At 33.1% G+C, this 21,250-nt stretch overlaps 4 protein-coding genes across 5 annotated transcripts; 1 reads left to right on the forward strand and 3 right to left on the reverse strand.

Annotated features, from left to right (window-relative positions):
• Window positions 1–2,065: 2,065 nt before the first annotated feature.
• Window positions 2,066–4,532, reverse strand: LOC114370576 (zinc finger HIT domain-containing protein 3-like). Its single transcript, XM_028327970.1, has 8 exons — window positions 4,376–4,532; window positions 4,152–4,244; window positions 4,000–4,031; window positions 3,623–3,664; window positions 2,967–3,053; window positions 2,765–2,853; window positions 2,528–2,578; window positions 2,066–2,385 (listed from the first exon to the last, which is right to left on the reverse strand). Exons 2-8 carry the CDS (start codon window positions 4,223–4,225, stop codon window positions 2,362–2,364), a joined length of 399 nt encoding a protein of 132 aa, XP_028183771.1. The 5' UTR covers window positions 4,226–4,244; window positions 4,376–4,532; the 3' UTR covers window positions 2,066–2,361.
• A 721-nt stretch (window positions 4,533–5,253) lies between these two features.
• On the forward strand, window positions 5,254–7,496 carry LOC114371060 (ankyrin repeat-containing protein NPR4-like). Its single transcript, XM_028328465.1, has 2 exons — window positions 5,254–5,810; window positions 6,449–7,496. The coding sequence occupies exons 1-2, from the start codon at window positions 5,688–5,690 to the stop codon at window positions 7,286–7,288; spliced, it is 963 nt and encodes a 320-aa protein (XP_028184266.1). The 5' UTR covers window positions 5,254–5,687; the 3' UTR covers window positions 7,289–7,496.
• Window positions 7,497–8,118: 622 nt separating this feature from the next.
• LOC114371059 (26S proteasome regulatory subunit 4 homolog A) lies at window positions 8,119–12,420 on the reverse strand. Of its 2 annotated transcripts, XR_003658000.1 has the most exons (7): window positions 11,841–12,420; window positions 10,878–11,123; window positions 10,570–10,739; window positions 10,222–10,438; window positions 9,529–9,669; window positions 8,279–8,426; window positions 8,119–8,249 (listed from the first exon to the last, which is right to left on the reverse strand). XR_003658000.1 is itself a non-coding variant. In XM_028328464.1 (6 exons), the coding sequence occupies exons 1-6, from the start codon at window positions 12,312–12,314 to the stop codon at window positions 8,343–8,345; spliced, it is 1,332 nt and encodes a 443-aa protein (XP_028184265.1). In that variant the 5' UTR covers window positions 12,315–12,420; the 3' UTR covers window positions 8,123–8,342. The 2 variants fall into 2 exon arrangements, 1 of the variants encoding a protein (XP_028184265.1); XM_028328464.1 differs by having other exon boundaries at window positions 8,123–8,426.
• A 7,062-nt stretch (window positions 12,421–19,482) lies between these two features.
• On the reverse strand, window positions 19,483–20,227 carry LOC114370775 (glycine-rich protein 5-like). The gene has a single exon (XM_028328165.1). It carries the CDS (start codon window positions 20,136–20,138, stop codon window positions 19,851–19,853), a length of 288 nt encoding a protein of 95 aa, XP_028183966.1. The 5' UTR covers window positions 20,139–20,227; the 3' UTR covers window positions 19,483–19,850.
• Between the last annotated feature and the right edge of the window lie 1,023 nt (window positions 20,228–21,250).

Below are 21,250 nucleotides of genomic sequence, written 5' to 3' on the forward strand. Positions count from 1 at the left end.
CGAACTAAATTATTATTAAGGATGACAATAAGACAAGATAAGTTTGAGCAGTAATCTATCATCATCACCCTGCTAGATGAAAAAACATTTTGAGGTGTATTTAAAGTTAGTTTATTAATATCTATAAAATATTTTTTATAGTATTCATGCCTGTTTTGTGTTTGTACGAATATTTATTAAGTATCAATGAATATTATAAATTTTTGTAAGTAGATTCACGGGTATATGTGAATATTTGTTAAAAAAAACAATATTAATTTAAATTAAAAATAAAGATCAGACTCATACATCATATTTTCTACACACCGAGATCCCGTCAAAGTTCCAAGCCATATCTTATATCCATTAATTCAGCTCTTAAGGAGTCCCCAAATATATACTCGTATAGTCATTCTCTAATTTAAGTTTCACCTAAATCATGAGCAATTATCATATATATATCAATTACATTAATTTTGATTGATAATTTTTAGAAATTTGAATTTGGTTCGGTATAGTTAAGAAATACCAAATAACATGTGTCATCCGAAACTTGAGAAGAAAGATTGCTTCACCATGTGGATTATAAACCTGTTTTTTATTCTTAAATTTATTATTATTATTGATAGGGAAGAAATAAGAAAAAAAAATAGAAGAAGAAAAAATTGCAAGATAATCCATTTTTTTTCAATAATTGATTGTTCAAAATTTAGAATCAATAATTATCATGTTCCACGATTGATTGTTTTACTTTTTTGCCATTTTTGAACAAAGACAATTGATTCTAAACTAAGAATCTTTTGCTGATTCATATTATCTCTTTTAAATTTAAATTACTTCATCTTTTACCTTCTATATATATTCACCCTAAACCCTACGTATAGGCTTTCCCTCGTTTCAAAGGCTTTTGGTTCTGCCGCAGAATACGACATAGCGTGGGATCGTTAAATCCACTCCGATTTGTCCTCTATCGTTTCATCTAACTCTAAGAAGGCTCTCTTTAATTAATCATTAATCATTCGTTCTCACCGAAATTAAATTAAATTAATCAACTCATGCATGCAGATCTTTGAATTAGACAAAAGAAGTGGGAAGAAGTGTTAGATGCTTTTAGCTAGTCTCTGCGTTCAATGGAATTCGCTGTGTTGTCATCCATATGGGCTTTCTTCTTGGAATTTTTCACTGGGCTTTTAAATTAACATGATGATTTTTATAGCGCATTGCCCAAGATTTTTTTAATTAGGGATTCAAAGAGAGCGAGAAGGTGCATTGTTGATCCCAGGAACTTTAGGGCAGTGAAGCTCGCAAAGGACGCAATGTCACTGACCATGCAGAAGGACAACGTGAAGAGGATCATGCAGGGAGTGTTGTACTAACCACTGTAGAAGATGGTGGTGTCATGTGACAACAAGTGTGAGGTGGGTATATTGTGCAGACTTGATCTCAATGGCGATAGGTGAGAGAGGTTAATCTTATCTCTCTAGCTTTCCTTTCTTTTTTCTCTTTTTCTCAATCTTTGACTGTCTCACTTTCCCTTTTTACAATTTCTTCTTGATTCGTTTCGTTCTTGGCAGCATGAAACAAATGCAGGTATGTATGAAAAAGAATGCAGATACGTATGAAAAAATTGCAACCTGATTATTATTGTAAAGAGTGCATTTATGGTTCATTTCCATTTATTTTTGCAAAAAAGAAAAAAATATATATATCCTCACCTTTTTATTTTTTTTCTCTCCTATTTCCACACAATCAAATACAGACCATTTCCCATCTCTCTATTTCCCCATCATTTCTCACTTACCAAATGAACCGTTAAAGTAAAACGAAATTAAGTGTACATTTACTATTTAGAATAGTGTTGCACACCATGTGAAAACTACAATGTGTAGTTTATGATTGAACGCACGATTTTCTTCCAGTAAATGTTTCCGAATTTAAATATATATTACTTCATGCAACAAATGGATTGCATAAATCAAATGTTAAGTTCATTATAATTTCATATACTTAGTCCAATCATTCCACTGTTGATTACCGAAATTAACTAAAGCCTTATAATTTAAAATTACCAAAATTAACTATTGCATTTAGGATAACTTTATCTTTTTCTGTGTCCAATAATTGGAATAATCAAGTTGGTTCACGAAAATGTAACGCGACAATTCAAGAGAGCCATGGCCCAAAGGCAACACTTGACAGATTTGAGTTTTACCAATACAATGCCTCAAGATACAAAATTTATCATACATCAAAAGCTGAATCACAGGGCAAAGCTGTACAAATGTAAAAGAAATATTAACCAAAACCTGCAAATTTTGGAGGCTTATCTGCTGTTCCTTTCATATTCAACAAATTCTTTCTTTCAGTAACCATTACTTGCAGTCAGGGGTTGATGGTTGATAAAATCTGGAAACCAATAGAACAAAGAAAAGGCAAGGAGGCTTAAGGTACTTGACAACAAGTCGAATTTATCCAATGTGATTCAACCCTATAAAGGTTTCACATGCAGTGGGGAAGAATGCACATCAGAAGCAATATATAGCATTACCTTGTCAGTGAGCAAGCGAAATGCCTCCTCTGCCATAGCTTTATCAAGCTCCTAACATTGAAACACAAATTTTTAATGAAATTTCTCTATAACATTTGCTCGGTGAGTATTAAAACTAGTAATAATAAATAAATAACAGTGCACGATTGCTAGGCAAGCAGCTAAAAAACCAACACATACAAGTGAGATGACAAAATTTAGAAAAGATAGTGACTGAGGGAGAAAAAAAAAAGTTACATTCTCTGCATTTGAGGAGCAATCAATACGGCAAATTAGTTCTTGAAGGGCTTTATCATTCAAAGCATCACGAATCTCACTGGAAGAGGCTGCATCAAAAATACAACCATTCTAAAAATTAGCCAATATCATGGTTCCACCACTGGAATTTCTGCACTGTGATCCTGTATGTAGGGCATTCTTATATACATACAAAAAATACCTATGGCCTCCAGTTGGAATTTTTCCAGCACCTCACTTGATTCATCAACAACTAATGGCTTTTCTGCAATTGATTCTGAAACAGCAGCTGATGAACAATAGAAAAACATTAAAATTAGATCCCCAAATTGCTTAAGAGCAATTAATTATTACATGGCCTCTAGTTGCCAAAAACCATAAGTTTATTTCATACTTGCACATTGTTGATTGCTTTAGTATGGCATAAAAGTACAAGATGTGTAAAACTGCATATATGTACATGGTGAGTACATGCCAGTTAAGTTTCAGACTAATTTAAAACTGAAATTTTGGAATAAAACTTCTGCAGATAAAAGGTAAGGTTATCAAGGAATCAGCCTCTTGCTAATACAAGTTAAGGCTGCCTAGCATGGACCCTTATGATGGTTTCAACCTTCCCCTAAACCCCATGTTTCACATATAAGGATGCCCTTCAGTTCAGCATATACAATCGATGAGGCAGATAAGGAGATAAAGGAAAAGAGAACCCTCATCTTAAATGATGTAATGAAATGACATGAGCCTATCAATATAAAACAACAAAATCCAATATCTGGCATGGGAAGGGGTGACGAGGAAAATCAAACAATATGTAGACTACCTCATCAAAGTAGTTATGGAGGTGAACAAAACTCTTACTTGTTTTGGCCTCTGAAGGTTGTGGCTTGACGCATGGCAATTCTGCAACATTGAAGTATGTTTGATCAATTCAAGAATCAGGAAGGAAATTCCAATAAAGGCAGATCATCATAGCATCATGGCTCCATGGTGAAAATATCAATTGCCCCATGAACAAGCTAAAATGAAATACCTCCAATTTTTATTGCTAAAAGTCAATAGTAAAGAAAGAACCATGCAAGCAAGCATTTAGTGCTCAAGTAGCACAAGAAGATAAAATAAAAATATTTTCCATTCCTTTCACTTGGAAACCTTTAACCGCATTACTTCGAACACAAGACAAGCAAACGAAAAACATGAGGAGCACATGAATTAAATGGCGCGGACAAGCATCATACCTTTGTGTTTCTTGAAACAGACCAGAGAACAACTGCAAGCAGAAGGAACAACACAACAATTTTCAAAAAATAAAAATAACAACAACAACAACAATAACAATAAATACAAAGGAAAAAGAGAGACAGTAAGGTTTGGGATATTTATTGCTTACTAAGGTAAGTAACATGAAGGACACTTGTATTTGGACTGAGCTTCGTTGCAGACTTGGCACTGTCGAGGACCCATCCTGAAGTCAAAAGGGTCTCTGAAACAGAAGCACTTATGCTTTAATCTTTTATATTATAAGACTGAAACGTACAGAACAGAATCGAGTATTTCAATGGAAAAAAGAAAACAAAGAACTTATGTTATCAATCATCAGTATAAATTAATTACAGGAAATTCAGGGGGCAGCGCCGTCGGCCAAAGTCGTTGGTTTGGGAGGAGCTTCGTTGCTCTGCGCAATTCAAAGACGGAAGCGCTTCCAACTAAAAGAAACTGTAGAACCCACAGCTTGGGTTTAGCAACTCCTTTGTTTTAACCCTATCTCAGCAAAATATATTTCTGAAAATATATGTTTTTAGTCAATAAACTTTGGTATTCTCTTATTTAATCTCTAAATTAATAAAATAAAAACTTATTTTTAGTCTTTATTCAGGTAATCTTTCCTAACAATGTTAACTTGTGTTCAATATGACAAATAGTGTTTTTTTTTCTTTTTTAAAAGTAATTAAAATGATGTGGGAAATTGATTTTTTTAAAAAAAAGTTATTAAAATGTCCTTTTCAAACACATTAAACTCTAATTTTCAAAAGCTATATATGCACGTAGGAGCTTTAGTTCGAGATTCATAGTTCAATTCTTCACACTCAAGATGAAAGAAATGTGAAAGTGGAAAAAAGTTGTTTAAAGTGATAACCACAATTATACATAATGAGAAAATGTCATGAAGATGCATAATTTTTTATAACCATTCAATACAATGGTGCGTCAGGTTGGTAGTATTATGTATTCTTTGTAATGGTGGTGTATTTATGGTATCACTTTGGTTTATATATATATATAAAAAAAATCTTATGGTGCCATTTTGATACTTAACCATTTTGCAAAAAAAAAAAACCTATAACCAAAGCATTTGCTCCCTAAAACAAATAATGCCCTCACTTATTACAATTTAACATGCAAGTCTAAAAGATACTCCCTTCGAAAGTCCATAAACCACATAGTGTCACCTATTACAAATTTGTCTCGTTCAAACATAAGTTAACACCGTTAAAGCACAAGTTAACACTGTTAGGGATAACAACACTCTATGAAGCATCATTAAATGGCTGTGTGAGTACCTTAAACACCCTGATCCAAAGGAACCCTCTTATTCTGAACATAATTTCACTCTCACCCTTCAGTGAAACCCCATTACACATAGTATCTTTGCTTAGCCATTTGGAATTCTGTGAGGTTCTTCTTAAAAGAAAACCAAGTTTAGAAAGTGAAGTTGACTCTGAAGGACGTTTCCCTCTTCATCTGGCTTGTGCTGAAGGGAACACTGAGGTTGTGAAAGCTCTTTTGCATACAAACTCAGATGTTTGCTTGGCTTTGGACAAAGATGACATGCTTCCTCTCCACTTGGCTGTGATGAGAGGACTCATAGGAGTTATTAAGGAGTTGACCAGAGCCAGACCAGACTCAATACAACAGAACATTATTGATGATGGTTCTGTTTTGCACTTATGTGTTACGTATGATCATTTGGAACCAACAGCTCCTGCTTGCCATAGACGAAGAGGGTAACACAGTTCTGCATGTAGCAGTGAGGCTCAAACATATTAAGGTACTATTTAGTATTCAAGACGTGTTTAGATAAATAGTTTAATTAAACAACTATTAAATAAATTCTTATCATATAATATATGAGTTTACTCATGAGAGTTTAACTTCAAATAAAATCTTTTAAGTGTCTCACTAGTGTTTACTAACTTTCGAAGATTGTAGACTTCTGGCTATTATTAGTACTTCAAGTGAAACATGATTTGAGACTATAAGAGTATCTCTAGTGGAAATTGCTTATGGGATTCTTAAACTCGAGCTAGTTCTTATGCAGTTTTGAAAGACAATTGGTTATTAACCGTTCTTAATTGTGAGACAATTATGGGATTCAATTTTAGTTCTTAAGGATTGCACCATTTGAGAGAAAATTCGTTAAAATTCTTAAATTCTATGCGGCATTTTTAGGCCTACAAAAAGTGAGTTAAGTCATTCTACATTTCTACCTTGTACCATTGGTGATGCTCTAACTGCAATGTTTCTTTAGTGTGTTTGGAAGAAGCAACTATCTGTTGCTTTATCTTCACTACGAAAAATTAATTGTTTTTTTCTCCACCAGGTGAAGTTATTCCAAACACACTAATTGTTTGAATAGTGTTAGGGCTGTGGGAAACAATAGTGATTCCTTTTTCTATACTTTTGCAGACCATAAAATACCTACTCATGCTACCTGAAATGAGAACAGCAGTTAGTGCTTTAAACAAGGCAGGTTTAACAGCTTTGGAGGCGTTGGAGCGCTGTCCAAGAGATTTCATAAGCCTAAAAATTGAACACATGTTAACTGAAGCTGGAATTCAAACTGGCACTGCACAACAAGGGTCATCATCATCACCAAGCATAGCTACTCAACCATCACAATCCAAGAGAAGCAAAATATGGGAAACATTATGGTTAAAGTACTTACAATACCAAAGTAATTGGATAGAAGAGAAAAGAGGAACATTGATGGTGGTAGCCACTGTAATTGCCACCATGACTTTTCTGTCAGCAATAAGTTCACCAGGTGGGGTTTGGCAAGAAGACACAATAACTGGTGGATTCAACTGCACTACTTATGGCAATATTTGTAAAGCAGGCACTGCAGTTTTAGCATATGATTGGCCACATGGGTTTCTGAAGTTCATGACCTTCAACACCACTTCTTTCTTCTCCTCTCTCAGTGTGGTGCTGCTTCTCATAAGCGGGTTTCACCTCGAGAACAAGCTCATGATGTGGATCTTGATCATGGCTATGACCTCAGCACTCACATTCATGGGACTCACATACTTTTGGGCACAGAGCTTGGTCACCCCTGATCACATTGTTGATAAAGTTAATAGGATGGGAATTCCTTTGTCTATAGTTTGGGTGATCTTGCTTCTAGTGACTGTTTTGGTTCATGTGGTTAACTTGTTCTTGTGCGTAAAGAAGTTGGTCAAGAAGTGGAAGAAGCAGAAGCTGCTGCTTGCTCAAAGCCATTCCTCCGAGAGTTGGTCCAGTGAATGAGAATTACAATTAGAGAAATAGGATTGTTACAACAACTAATAGATAGAATAATTGTGATTGGATATAATTATAACATGGAAGCTAAAAAACACTAAACTAGCTATGTTGTATATCATGGATTTAAATAAGTCCTTATCTTTTGATCCACTATTTGTGTTAAAATAACTCAACTGTAGTGAGCAGTTTGTATGTAATTAAGCATGTTTATTGTTCAACCACTATGATCGACGGAAAAGTCACGCTTAACTCAACCGAAAAAATGATTTGTCAAAGAACCATGCTTAATTTTTCACGAGGGGTGAACCTTAGTTTAGGTGTCCAAACCAAAAACACCCTATCAAATTTGAAAAAGACGAGTCTAACTCACAAGCACACCATCATCACAGTGAAGCAGGAGCTTATTCAACGAGAAACAACTAGCAATGCCACGTGAATATTGAGTAGACGTTAATGGTGGTAGCTATTATGATGGAGTTTAATTTGCTGCCGTGACTATCATATAATCATCAATAAGCCCCTGGTGGAGTTAGGTAAAAGAATATAGGAATTATCTAAATTGCAATACTATTAACATGCCCTGCAGTTTTTCTTAAGCAGCCCCCAAGGTCCTACCCTATACACTAAAGTCAAGAATAATCCATCTCGACTCTGTTGTATAACTAAAATGCAAATCAAACTGAACTCTCAAAAGCTACAAGTTTCTGAAAATTATGTTCAAATTGTCCCTCCAAGAGTTTAAACACCCTGTTCTCATCATCAATTGTGCTACAAATTCGACTGCAGTAAGTAGTTTCTCTAAAGCAATAAGCATGCATATCTTTTTACACGAATAAAGGCCAAGGATAATGAGCTGCTTTATAATAGAATATGGAACAATTTCCAAAATCAATGGAATTGAAAGAAAACTATATTGAATTAAAATCGTTGTTGAGATTCAAAGCCTCCAAAATAAAACTGACATTTGTTCGCATAATACAAATGATTTGGCATTTGTTCGCATAACTAGAACATTGAAAAAAAGACAGGAGGAGCGAGGATGATAGAGGATAGTATTTCACATATACAGCCCTTCAGGCACCCCTTCTTTCTTCTTAAACATCACTTTATCCTTGGCCTTCTTAAAGTCGGCATGAGTCACCTGAACAAAAAAGTAATAGTAAGAAGATATCATAAATTGGGGAGAAAAAAAACTTCAAATTATATTATATACAATACAAACCAAAGATACACATTAAACAAATGTAGACAAACAATAGATAACTTTGATAGGTAAAGATAGGATTTACTTCAAAGTACAAATTTGACCCCAGTCCAAGTGTATGCTCATGCCCTAACAATAATACTTATGACTTAACAATGAATGACCACCCACTGGAATCAAACCCAGCATCTTTTCGTTGACACTGATTAATCTACCAGTTGGGAAAATCTTCAGTGACAAAGTATGATATTTCATATAGAAAAGCAGGTTCCATGCTTTGAAGAGGCAACAAGGAATACTTCCACAATATAATTCCTTGTTGAAAAGTATGCAAGGAACTCCAATAATTCTTAGCTATTTTTTAGTTCCTTGTTTAATTTATAATAGACCCTTCCATTCACCATTAGCAGGAGTTTAAGAACTAATTGAGGGATGAACTGCAAAAGCTCAAGATGTCTATTTGCGCAGCATAAATTTTAGGGTGAATGTATATTCTTTTCCCTGATAAATAAAACTAAAAAGGTTTAATTTTGTTTATCGTTAGTAACTTAACCCCAAGTTAATAGAAGGGTCTACTATAACAATAGTAAAAGTTTGAGGACAAATTAGAACAAAAAGAAAGTTCAAGGAGTCTATATTTGCAAAAAATACAAAGTTGGGATGGTTACATGTTCTCTTCTCTCTTTTTTGCTTTCTTACTTCTAGTTTTGCTTTCTTTTCATACCATGGCATCTAGGATGTCATGCACATTTCATACATTTGTTAATATAACAAATTATTGTTTAAAACACTTGCAAACATTTCCTTCAAAAGATTTATAGCATTGCAACCCCCCTCCACTTTTTCTCTGCCACTCATCCTTCAATGGTGTGTGTTTCAAACTTTAGAACGTTTAACCTTTGGAGAAATCCACCTATGCTATAGTTTTACTTGGCTTAATATATTTTGGCTTTATCAATATGAGTTGTAAAAAACTAGCAACTTCCGTACAACAATGGAGTACTATTATTATATCATATAAACAAGAGAGATTTCTTACCTTCATTCGGCGTTCTCGTAGAGCAAGTAAACCAGCTTCAGTACATATTGCCTTTATATCAGCTCCAGAGAATTCATCTTTAGTCATAACAAATTCTTCCAAGTTGACATCATCAGCTAATGTCATCCTCGATGTGTGTATCTTAATTCCAAAGTATGAGAATGTATAAGCATATGATTGAACAAAGTATGCATGTTAAGATATCACATAGAATCAGCAGAAACAACATCTTATGTTGGGTTCGTTTATTTTGGGAAAATAATTGTTTTTTAAGCAGCTTCCCAAGAGCACATCTTAGAAAAAGAGACTATTTCCCATAATTGGCCATTTGTTTAAGCTTAAAAAAAGTAATTCAGCAATATAGCTTTTTTTTCTATCATATTTTCAGAATGTGTTTGGATTAGCTTATTTTGAAGAAATGATAACTTTTTTTGCAACTACTGAGTTTTTTGTTTAAAAAAGAAAAGTGATTGTTTCTCATAATATAATATAAGCTCATGAAGAAAGGAAAAGAACAGCATTTCTTTAAATTCTTTTCCTTTTCAAAAAATTACACAATTATTATAAATTTTTAAGCATGTTAAAAAAACTTTAAAAAAACAAAAATAAAGAAAGAACACAAATGGACCAGGCCATCAAGATTTCCCAAACACATGGTAGGTGTATTGCTTTCACAAAATTAGTCATGCCTACCTGAAAGATGCGTCTCCTTGTTTTGATATCAGGAAGAGGAAATTCTATCTTCCTGTCAATTCGACCAGGCCGTAGCAAAGCTGGATCAAGACTTTCAATTCTGTTGGTTGCCAGAATCACTTTTACATCTCCTCTAGAATCAAAACCATCTAACTGGTTCAGCAACTCTAACATGGTCCTTTGAATCTCACGTTCTCCACCTGAGTGAGCATCATACCTGTAAATACATATTTACTGGTAAGCTCATGAATGTAGGAAAAGAATCCCAAGAGCTCATAGAGTGATACAAGGCATCACTCTTCCATCCCTGGTACCTTCATGACAGCTAAAGTTGGGGATTAAAATTACCTTTTTGTACCAACTGCATCGATTTCATCAATGAATACAATAGAAGGAGAAAGATCATCGGCAACTCTGAAAAGTTCTCTCACAAGTTTTGGGCCATCTCCCAAGTACTTTTGTATCAATTCACTACCAACAACGCGCAAGAATGTTGCTGATGTTGAGTTTGCCACGGCCTGAATACACAAAAGGCATTGTCTTAAGATGCTGGAACACTCCTTAAATCAAAACACTGCCTAAAGATAAAGGTAGTAAAAAGGAGATGCTGAAACTCTATTAAAACAGCTCTAGAAGAAGCAAAGATAAATGCAAACCTTCGCAAGCAAGGTCTTCCCAGTACCAGGTTCTCCATATAAAATGACCCCCTTAGGAGGCTTGATACCAATGTCTTCATATAGTTCAGGATGTGTCAGGGGTAGCTCAACTGCTTCTTTAATTTCCTGTATTTGGGCATCTAAACCACCAATGTCAGCATACGATTCCAGAGGAGCTTTCTCGACCTTCATAACAGAGACCATTGGATCAACTTCATCTTGAAGAAGCCCAACAACAGAAAGAACCTGATAAAAAAAAAACCATACATAAACATTATATGGCCAGCATCTAACCACGTGAACCACACCAATATATGACCAATTCAATTAAGAAAACAACAATTATGTCAACTTCGATGTCACGTTACGGTTCTAAAGAACATTTCAACCACAGCTTTTCCCACTCTCTTCTCAGGTTCAGATGGTCCCAAATCACACATTAAGTTCCTTCCTTCTTCAAGAAGGATTATAATGCTTCTTCGCTTATGCATTGTGTAGATTATTAGACAATTTATCATGACTCCATTCCCAAACTACAATAAACAACAATAACATATAATATCTACTCTAACACGCTGTCAGCAGCCGCAATCACCAACACGAACAAAAACTTCAAACAACCTAAAGATACATATTCTATGACCCCCTTCAATAGGTTTACAATCCATTAATTTTGGCCACAACGTCAAAGTTGCGGGGATCTCCACAACCACAATTGTGACCGCAATTTCCCACAATACCAATAAACGCAACAAAACCTAGCCTACATATAAAACTTCATACTATAAATCATTTTATATCAGAAGATTATGTAAGCTTCACGCACACTGTCGAACTAGTAATTATTATTATCGATCTCTAAGTCAAACCCTAGGCAATGAGGTATTTCCAATAATTTCATAATTTGACGTATTTCATTTCAATAACCACCACCAATAAAAGCGTAAAGCGAGTGAGCAAAACCTTATTATGCATCAAAATAGCACAACCAGGCTCCAACTGATCCTTATCGACGAAAGACAAGATTCCGACGTAATACTCAGGCCCGACGGAGGAGGAAACAATAGCGTGATTCTCGTCGATGAGCTCTTCGAGATTTCCGACGCTCATGGGAGAGCCTCGGAGATCGTCGACCTTGGATCTGTCTTCCTCGGCCTTCTCCTCCTGCGGCTTGAGTCGCTCCTGATTCGCCACGAACTCTTCCTCCATCAGTAGGTAGTCCTTGATCCGCTCCAGCTTCAGCAGCCGCAGCTTGCACTTCGTCACCGGAGTCACCGTCGGCAGCCGCGCCGCCGCCTCCGGGCCCTTCTGCTTCCGCTGTTTCCGCCCCACGCGTGCTGGCGGCGCCGCCGGCTCGAACTTCTTCTCCTTCTTGTCGCCGCCGTCCGGCTTCCGGTCGCCCTGCCGGTTCATGCCGCCCGGAGTTCCCTGACCCATGAATTCCCAAATTCGAAATGTGAAGACCTAACCACAACAAGGGTTCGAAACCAGTGTTCCGTGTTAGGAAGAAAGAGGGATGGTATTTTTATGATGTAACTAAAAGACTTCTACTACTCACTTCCGGTATATAAGAAACAAATTAGAACTTTTTTTTCTCTTAAATATAAAAATTATATGATAATTTTTAAATGTATTAATTGTTAATTTTTTATATTCTTATTTATTAGAAATATTACTAGATAAGTCATATTTATTAGTAAAAGAATATTTTTAAAAAAATAAGTAATGTCATTAAATATAACCACTACTTAAATCATTTGATTCAATGGATATTTTTAGAATAAAATTTAAATGTATGATATTATTAATTAAAATTAATCAAACTAGTTATTTTTATTGGTTTTAACGAGATTGGTATTTATTTCTTATTAATAAGAATGGAGGTAGTAGGGTTTAATAGTCTTCAACAATCAAATTGTTGCTCCTTTGAAATTCTTTTAATTAATTTACATCCTTATAAAAATAGTTAATTTAATTAATCAATATGTCAATTATTTATATAATTTTAAAAAAAAAATTTATTCTTTTCTTTATATACTTAATTATTTTTTATTAATATTTGAAGAGAGAATAATTAAGAGTATATAGAAAAAAAATAATTAATGTATCTAAAATTAAAAAAATATCTTATAAAAGAAGACAAACAAATTTCTAGAAAAAAGTCTTATAATTAAAAACGGAGAAAGTAATTCACACAATTAAGATTATCCTAAATTATAAAAAGAATAATATTGTCGACGCTCTTTCTAACACTCTCTTTAATACTCTATTTCTTTGTGATTTATAATCACCAATTTTAGTGGATCTCATATTTAAATTAGGAGATAAACTCATTAAAGCTTAATTATTATTTTAGTCCCTCAATTTAGGAGTTGCTTTTCTTTAGTTCCTGGAATTTAAAAATATTTTTTTAATTCCTGAAATTTAAAAATATTTTATTAATTCCTAAATTTTGACAAATTGTTTTTTTTAGTCTTTAACATGATAAATTAACACTTTATATCAATTTTTAACACTTTGTGATGATTTTTAAATACTTTGTGACAAATTTAAAATACAAATTCAAGCAGCTAACAAAAAAATAATTTATATCAGCTAAAAACTAGCACAAAGTATCAATTTATTGAAATCAAGGAAAAAAACAGTTTTAAATTTTAAGGACTAAAAGAATACACACCAAATTAAAAAAAAAAAAAAAAAAACTAAAACGGTAACTAAGTGATTTTTTTAATTCCGAAGTTTATATTTTACTTTCTAAAAGATCTTTATCGTTAAAATTTTTTAACTCTGTTAAAAACCTTTTTAAGAATTAAAATATAAACTTTAGGAACTAAAAAATTCACTTATTAAACTTTAAGACTAAAAAAATTACTTATTAACTATAAAAAGTAAATGGAATAAATTTGAAAACTATATAAACTGAATAAGTAATTAAATCTTAATTTAAGTCAATCAAGAACCTTTGTTGAAAAGAGAACATCACATTCACTTTCATTAGTATTTCTACCATAAACATGTGATTTTAATATTTAAAAGTTAAATATAAGTCATTTAATTTTATTATTATTATTATTATTATTATTTGATTTTAATCTCTTAAAATTTTTATTTTGCTGATTAAATATTAAATATTGTTGAAGTTGGTTCTAATGTGCATAAATTTCGAAATCAACAAAGAAATTTGCAAGCAAGATGGGTGAGTTTTATTGGCAAAGTTTAAGGATAGTGATCACTTGTAAAAAAAATTGATAGCAAGATTCTAGTAAAAAAATTGTGCGAGAAAAAATATACTACATGCTAGTATGTATATAGGTTTTTGGAGGTTACATTGTTTGATAGACATCCTAGTGTGAATTATTCATGAGTTCTCAAGACCCTCTATGATGATGGTCAACATTGAATGAAGGAGCTCATGTTGCAACACCCTGTGTGATCTATATTGGTGCTACTGGCTCGAGGTTGTGTGGAAGATAAATGTTAGTTGTTGACATTGTTTAGTTATCAAGGTGGTGTGTGAGAATATTCATGCACCAGATACTTAATTAGGCCATTTTTATATGATATATGCAAATTATATTAATGACCTATGCATATTAAGTTAAATCTGACAAATTAATTATGCTTCAGATTTGTGAAAGCTTTAAAACATCCTAATTTTCATTTCTTTTTCTTTTTTTATGAATCAAAAGTCGGAAAACCCCATCCCAACACTAAAAATAGTGCATAAACACGGTAGATGAAACATCCGCCAAAAAAATGTTATACAAAAAGGAAGACAGAAATTTAAAAACCTTAATACAACTATCTAAAGAATAACTAAACTTAGATAGTGCATCTGCCATTTGATTTCCTTCTCAGAAAACATGCTTCCAAACAAAAGTTTTTCCTATACTCTTGAAATGTTCAATACTTTGCACCAAAGGATAGCAGGGATGAGTATTGACACAGCCATCCAAAAGAAATTTGATCACTACTTTGGAATCAGATTCTACAATGAGACCCTTAAACCCTCTCTGCTATGCTATAGAAAATAGAAATGCCTAGAAAAATTGCCCATACCTCTGCATGCATACCAGTGCAAAACCCTATATCTGCAACAAGGCAAAAAGCATATTCCTACTCCAATCACATGTCTCCAGCAGCAGATTTCTTCGAGTGAAGCATATAGGACACGTCACAATTCAATTTATACTTACCAATAAAAGGAAAAGACCAACAAATTTGAGGAATTGACATCTCTGAAGGTTGTAGCGCCAGAAGAATTAAGAGACATATTATGCTCATTACTATCCCCTATGGCTTCCACTTGGCAAAGTATCAATGAAACTAGATTTTGAACGTCCAACCACTTATGCTAAAAAATCATAGTGTTTCTAGACTTCCACTAAAATTATACTCCAATTGAATCCCCTCACCTAAGACTTAGATATCAAATTTTTAAGTAACCAAGCACGAGTATCAAGTTGAAAGAAATCATGATCCAACCTATTCCTAGTCAAAACGTTCCTCACCTCTTTAGCATCTCACACTCAACAACATCATTGCATTTCATACACTGGTCATCGATAGTTAAGTTCCTCTAATTAGCAACATTTTGTCAGCCATCTCAAATGCCTTTCCACAAATTAGAACCATGACGTTGAACTCAATCACCGGAATTAGAACATTACCACACTTGTATTTAGCCCTCGTAACTGAACTCATAAGCATTTCTTATAGAACATAATGACCACTCCTATCTTCATCATGAAGGCAGTATTGAAATGCCTAGAATTTCTCAACCCCAAACCACCACAAGCTTTAGACTGACAGAGATAAGGGACGTCCCAAGTAAGGAGTGAGAGAAGAAAGAAGAAGTGAATAGGAAAAGAAAGGGACGTGACTCGCGAGGGAAAGAAATAAAATAGAAATTCTAATTAAAAATAAAGGAGTGTGGGAACAGAGAAAAATGGAGGTGAGAATAACATGCCCCATGAGCAAGGGTCCTTACGTATTACGGCCTTATGGGCCTGAATGAACTGTCCGTGTCAAGTGACAAGTTCAAAATCTCAACAAATGACAAAAAGACAAAAGTACTGGTCAAGAACAAAAAAAAATGGTGCAGGCCAAGAAAATATATTACTATTTTTACCGGAGAAAATCACGTTTGACATGCGTCAATTGATTTATTTCTGGTTGGTATATTTCTTTAAAGAAGTTAGATAATATTATTATAATTTTACCTAATTTAAAATTTGACATATCAAGTTAAATTAGTGGACCTATGACTAATATTTTTATTCAAAAATTTAGTTTTGCAATCTATTTCTTAATTTTGTATCTAATTAAATAAAACATTCATAATTTATAATAAATATTCTCTCATAATAAATTATTATATTTCTTTTAACATATTATGCACAGAAAACTTACTAATTTAGGAAAATGAATTATGTTGATGAGTCATGTTATATATTTCTTTCTTTCTTTTGAAGAAAAATATATATTTCTTTCTTAAAAAAGATGTTATATATTTCTATATTGACAACATGTTGTGGGGATGTACGTACAAAATAAGGCTGTTGAAGGGTGGTTCAAAAACTACTAGTTAAATGATAAATCAATACGCTTTGGAGAATATATGATTGCTTTCTATAATGTGCTAAATGCTTGATTTCTTATTCCACGTTGGACCATGATTTGATTTGGCTTGGGCAATATGTCGTGCTCTTGGGAAAGCATCAGGGTTTGCGCCAACGTTGGTGCCCTTTTTTACACTCAATATTATGATCAATGTATCTTTGGATGAGATATTGTCATCTTAAATAACAATTTGACAAAGTTAGGTCGATTCAATGAGCATTGAAGATACAGAGAAGAAGTGTCATACGTTAGTAGCATTCATGGGGCCACATAAATGATATAATGAAACAGGTGAGTTTGCTTACCAACTTGAAATACAGAAATGGTAATAATGGTTCTATCATTTAAAACAGTGCTTAACTTTTTTTGTATCTGTTACTTACAGTGGGATAGTTATACAGAAAAAGAAAGAGGAAAGAGAAAACAGAAGTTTTTTTTTTATTTAAATTGTTCATATTGTAATAAGATCAGTGCATAGATACATACATATATACCTTAAAAATAGCAGGGTACGTGCTTGCAGGTTTTGTATGAATAATCTTGAAAAGCTTGAAATAAATTTATTTATTTTCTCACACTCTTGGTTAAGCCATTGTACCAGAAGCCATAAAAAGGCCTTCAATTGTAATAAAACAATCATTTTGAAGTGTATATATACGTATCAACGTATGAACTCTACAGTGTGCTCTATATACATTCCCGAACCCACGTCGTTTCTCATCAAAATTAAAGACAATATTTAGTGTCAATATGTATGCACATGTAGCTTTTTTTTATGTTAATATCTCCTTTCAATCATGTGTGCACATGTAGCTAGCTGAACGCTTTAAGCTAACATTTCATAACATATGCATATTTTGCTATTCAGTATATGTATGATCTAGTGTCTTTCTGAAGGTCTTGAGATTCCTTGACTAGGTTCAGAGTAGAATTAGCGAGACAAATTTAACAGTGGTTAAATATGGAACAGAGAGTAAGTAATAGTGGTTAATGGGTTATTTACTATTTAGTTGACCGGTCCCTCTGGTTCCTATTCAATTGTTTCATTCAAATGGAATACCACTGGCATCTTTGCCAGTTACAAGTGGTGATATATTTGGCAAGGGTAACATGTAGCCTATTGCCATCCTCGGATAGGTGACATGGGCCACAAATTCTTCACTCAATCCTTTTACCTAACGTATTAATTAACAGTGACCATACTTATATAGCCTCATATTAACTATTGAGCAGCTGCTAGCGAGGAACATGATAGTTGACTGAAGTTTATGAAATTTTAAGGATCATTGCTAAGGAGGTTACAAAAGAATCAACCATTAAGCGCGTGTAGATCAACTGGTGTGGGGTTATTCTAGCATAATCAAATGATTCGAGTTGAAGTCTTATACATGTAACTGCATCAGGATTGCCTTAGTGAGGTTTTTTATTTGGTAACATAATGAAGTTGCATTTAGAAATTAGGGTGGAAGGAGTTAGTTGGTAATACTTTTCTATAAAAAAGAGTCACTCTATGAATCAGTGTTCTAATAACACTTAATTAGTACTATAATTCAAATTTTAACTTGAATATCTGTATTTACTATTTTAACAGCAAAAACTTGATCAAAGGCATTAACAACGGTCATAACTCTCCCTCTACCATGGCTAAACTAGAAACTGCATAGAGAAAGGGAACATATGGTGTCCCTCCTTCGATTTGAAATACTACTGATGTTATAAATCCTTTATTGGTGACAACACACACAGTAAAACAAAGTTACTGCAGCAAAACAATTAAAGCATGACAACGGCCTTGGTAGCGCGACTTTTAGTATCTTTCATTGCTTCTTCCTTTATATATGTTCAATTGGTCTAATGGCAATCCGTTGAAGAAATAGTCGGGGCCATAAATTAACTTCTAACCTGTTAAAGTATATACATAGTAAAATGTGTTTTGTATTCCTCTTTAAATTGATGAAGCACTTGTGGTCCTAGTGGATCATATTAAGCATGCATGATCAAATACCACGCAGTAAACAAAGCAGGAACTGTTACTATTTTGTGCCCTCATGCATGAAATATTGGATAGAATATATATATATAGCATAAGTACGTAATAGTATAATTATACATAAATAATTAAGATTTAAAGCTATACAATCACTTAAAAATTCAAATTGTTTATGCATTTTAACCTTGGACGGCATTCATAATATAAGATCTAATATAGATCATGTAACCTTTAAAAAAACTCACTTGTTTGGTTTAACTTTGATCTCATTCATAATATAATAGTTAATATTTATTTTTCCATTTTTACATTAAAAAAATTCTCACAACATGAGAATTACATGAAGTCATAGCAACCAAACAATTCATGTATAATTGAACATCGAAGTCTCCTCCTCGTAAGTCATACCCTCATATTAATTTGTTGGAAATAAAGTTTTGGTAATAAAGAGGCTGGTATGATCATTCAGCAAAATAATAAGTTGATGATTAGTTTATTTTCTCCTTCTTTTCCTTAAATTTTATAACTGTTACATGAATTTCATTTTAACTATATGCAAAATGATGTCCTAATTAACGATCGATCTTGTTAATTTGGATGTTTCATATTACAGAAATGACGTGTAAATGGCCCTTAAACACACGCAAACACAAAAATTAAAAAGTCTCTCAAAGCGTTTGATCTTTGAAGTATTTTTTAAATTAAAATGCTAGATTTTACAACTTCAACTTAAACTCTACTTCTCTAACATGCACTCTTCTAGACATATACTGTTTTCTTTTGTACATTGCCCTCACTTGACCAAAATTTCACATAGGAAATCGTCTAAAATTGTTATTAGCTAGTGTTGTCTTAGAGTTAGAGAAAACTTGACGTTCGTTATCCAAGCTGCTATTCTTTCGTTATTTCCTTCCTTTTATTTTTTTCGTTGTTAGAACAATATCCGACAACTAAGTTTATACGTTTGACAGATCTAGATAAGGCCTGAATGAGTTTTAGAGAGAAGCAAGCACGTACATATTAGTGATATTACAAAATGCATATGCTCTAATTTCAAGTGAAAATATGCATCCCATAAAACTAACAGAACCATACATGATAACATGTAGGAAATTAAAACACCCACTCGTTACAAACCATGAAATCACACTATTGCTACTTTTTTTATAAAAACAAAAAAAAATCACAAACTAGTACTACTACGTACTACTATTTTTTCCAGGCGACAAAGCCTAGATTTCTTAGAACATAACACCTCACGCCACAATTATTTTCTTAACGAAACACTAAAAGAAAGACTATATAGGCTATAATAGCAAAGTAGCGACCGAAAGAAACACGAAGGTGTGTGGTCTCAACTCTCAAGGGAGAGGAAGACTGGGCCCTTCACCGTTACCAGGACCTCCGAGTCCGCCAAGCCCACCAGGCCCACCGAATCCTCCAAGTCCACCGAGCCCAGAAGGCCCACCCATATTACCATCAAACCCAGAACCCACTCCACCAAAGGGAAGGCCATTGTTGCCAACACCCGAAAACCCATACCCAAGGAAGTTCTTCTGGTCCTCCAAACCAGCGTCATTGGGCATGTTTCTGGCACTTGCAACCACGGCAAGAGCAAGAACCACCAAGATCATGCACCACCTAGCCATTTTTCTCTCTACACAGCACTTGTTTTTCTCCCTTTCTTACACACTATGCTTAGTTGCTTTTTCACTTGGTAGTAGTGGTGGTAAAACAGTCCTTGGGGTTCTCCTTTTTATAGGTAAAAACTAATAAGAACGATATATGGGGCAGTTGAGCCTGTAGTAAATGAAACTTTAATGCCATTGCAAAGCCTTGCTGTCTGTCACCAAGCACGTTAATTACAACAATTACTATTACGGTATTACCACCAATATTCTTCTTCTTACTATTAGCGGCAAATGTGTGTTTGTATTTCTATTTCATATTATTATGTATTGATGTGTATATATTAGTTTTAGTTTATTATTTTTTCTAAATATATGTATATGTATTTTTTTTTTTACTTATTTTGTCTCAACTATTTATGCTACTATGTTAATTTTATTTTTGTGCATTATTGAGAGTCTTACTCTAATCATATAGAGATTTTTTTTTAATTCAGCAAATATTTCAAAGATAGTCAGACTTCTCAATTCCCATTACAACGTACAAATGAATAAAGCAGTTTAGGTATGTGTATGTTTATTTGTGTTTAATTTTTAAAATTTTTAATTATGGACTAATTTTGAAACAATAAGAATGAGAAAGAAATGAAATACTTTTTTTTTTAAATGATGTTAAAGGAAAGAGGAAAACAAAATAATTTTAAAATATTAATGTAAATAAATTGATATTTTTGTTTTATTCTATGCATTTGCTAAGAAATTAAGGGATCTGAAAATCTATTTTTATTAATATTATTAGTCACAAATATCACCTTAATTTTATTTGGTTTTTAACTTGAAAATGAAAATCATTTTTTATTTTTTATTTCTATTTTTAAGCATTGAAATACAATAAATAAAAATAAAATTAATTAACAGTTTTATAATTAATTTTTTTTTTACCAATAAAATAATTAAACTGAGATAATTTAGTGACACATTCAGTTTATTTTTATATTTTATATTAACGTAACAAATAATTTAATAGATTGGTAATTTGATGTAGACCAATAATTTAACTTTCTAATTAATTTTAAGTACTAATTAAAAAGTTTATTTTTCATATTGTTTTACAAGGAAAATATGCTATGAAG

Source organism: Glycine soja, chromosome 10, assembly GCF_004193775.1.
Source record: "Glycine soja cultivar W05 chromosome 10, ASM419377v2, whole genome shotgun sequence".
Lineage (NCBI taxonomy): Eukaryota > Viridiplantae > Streptophyta > Magnoliopsida > Fabales > Fabaceae > Glycine > Glycine soja.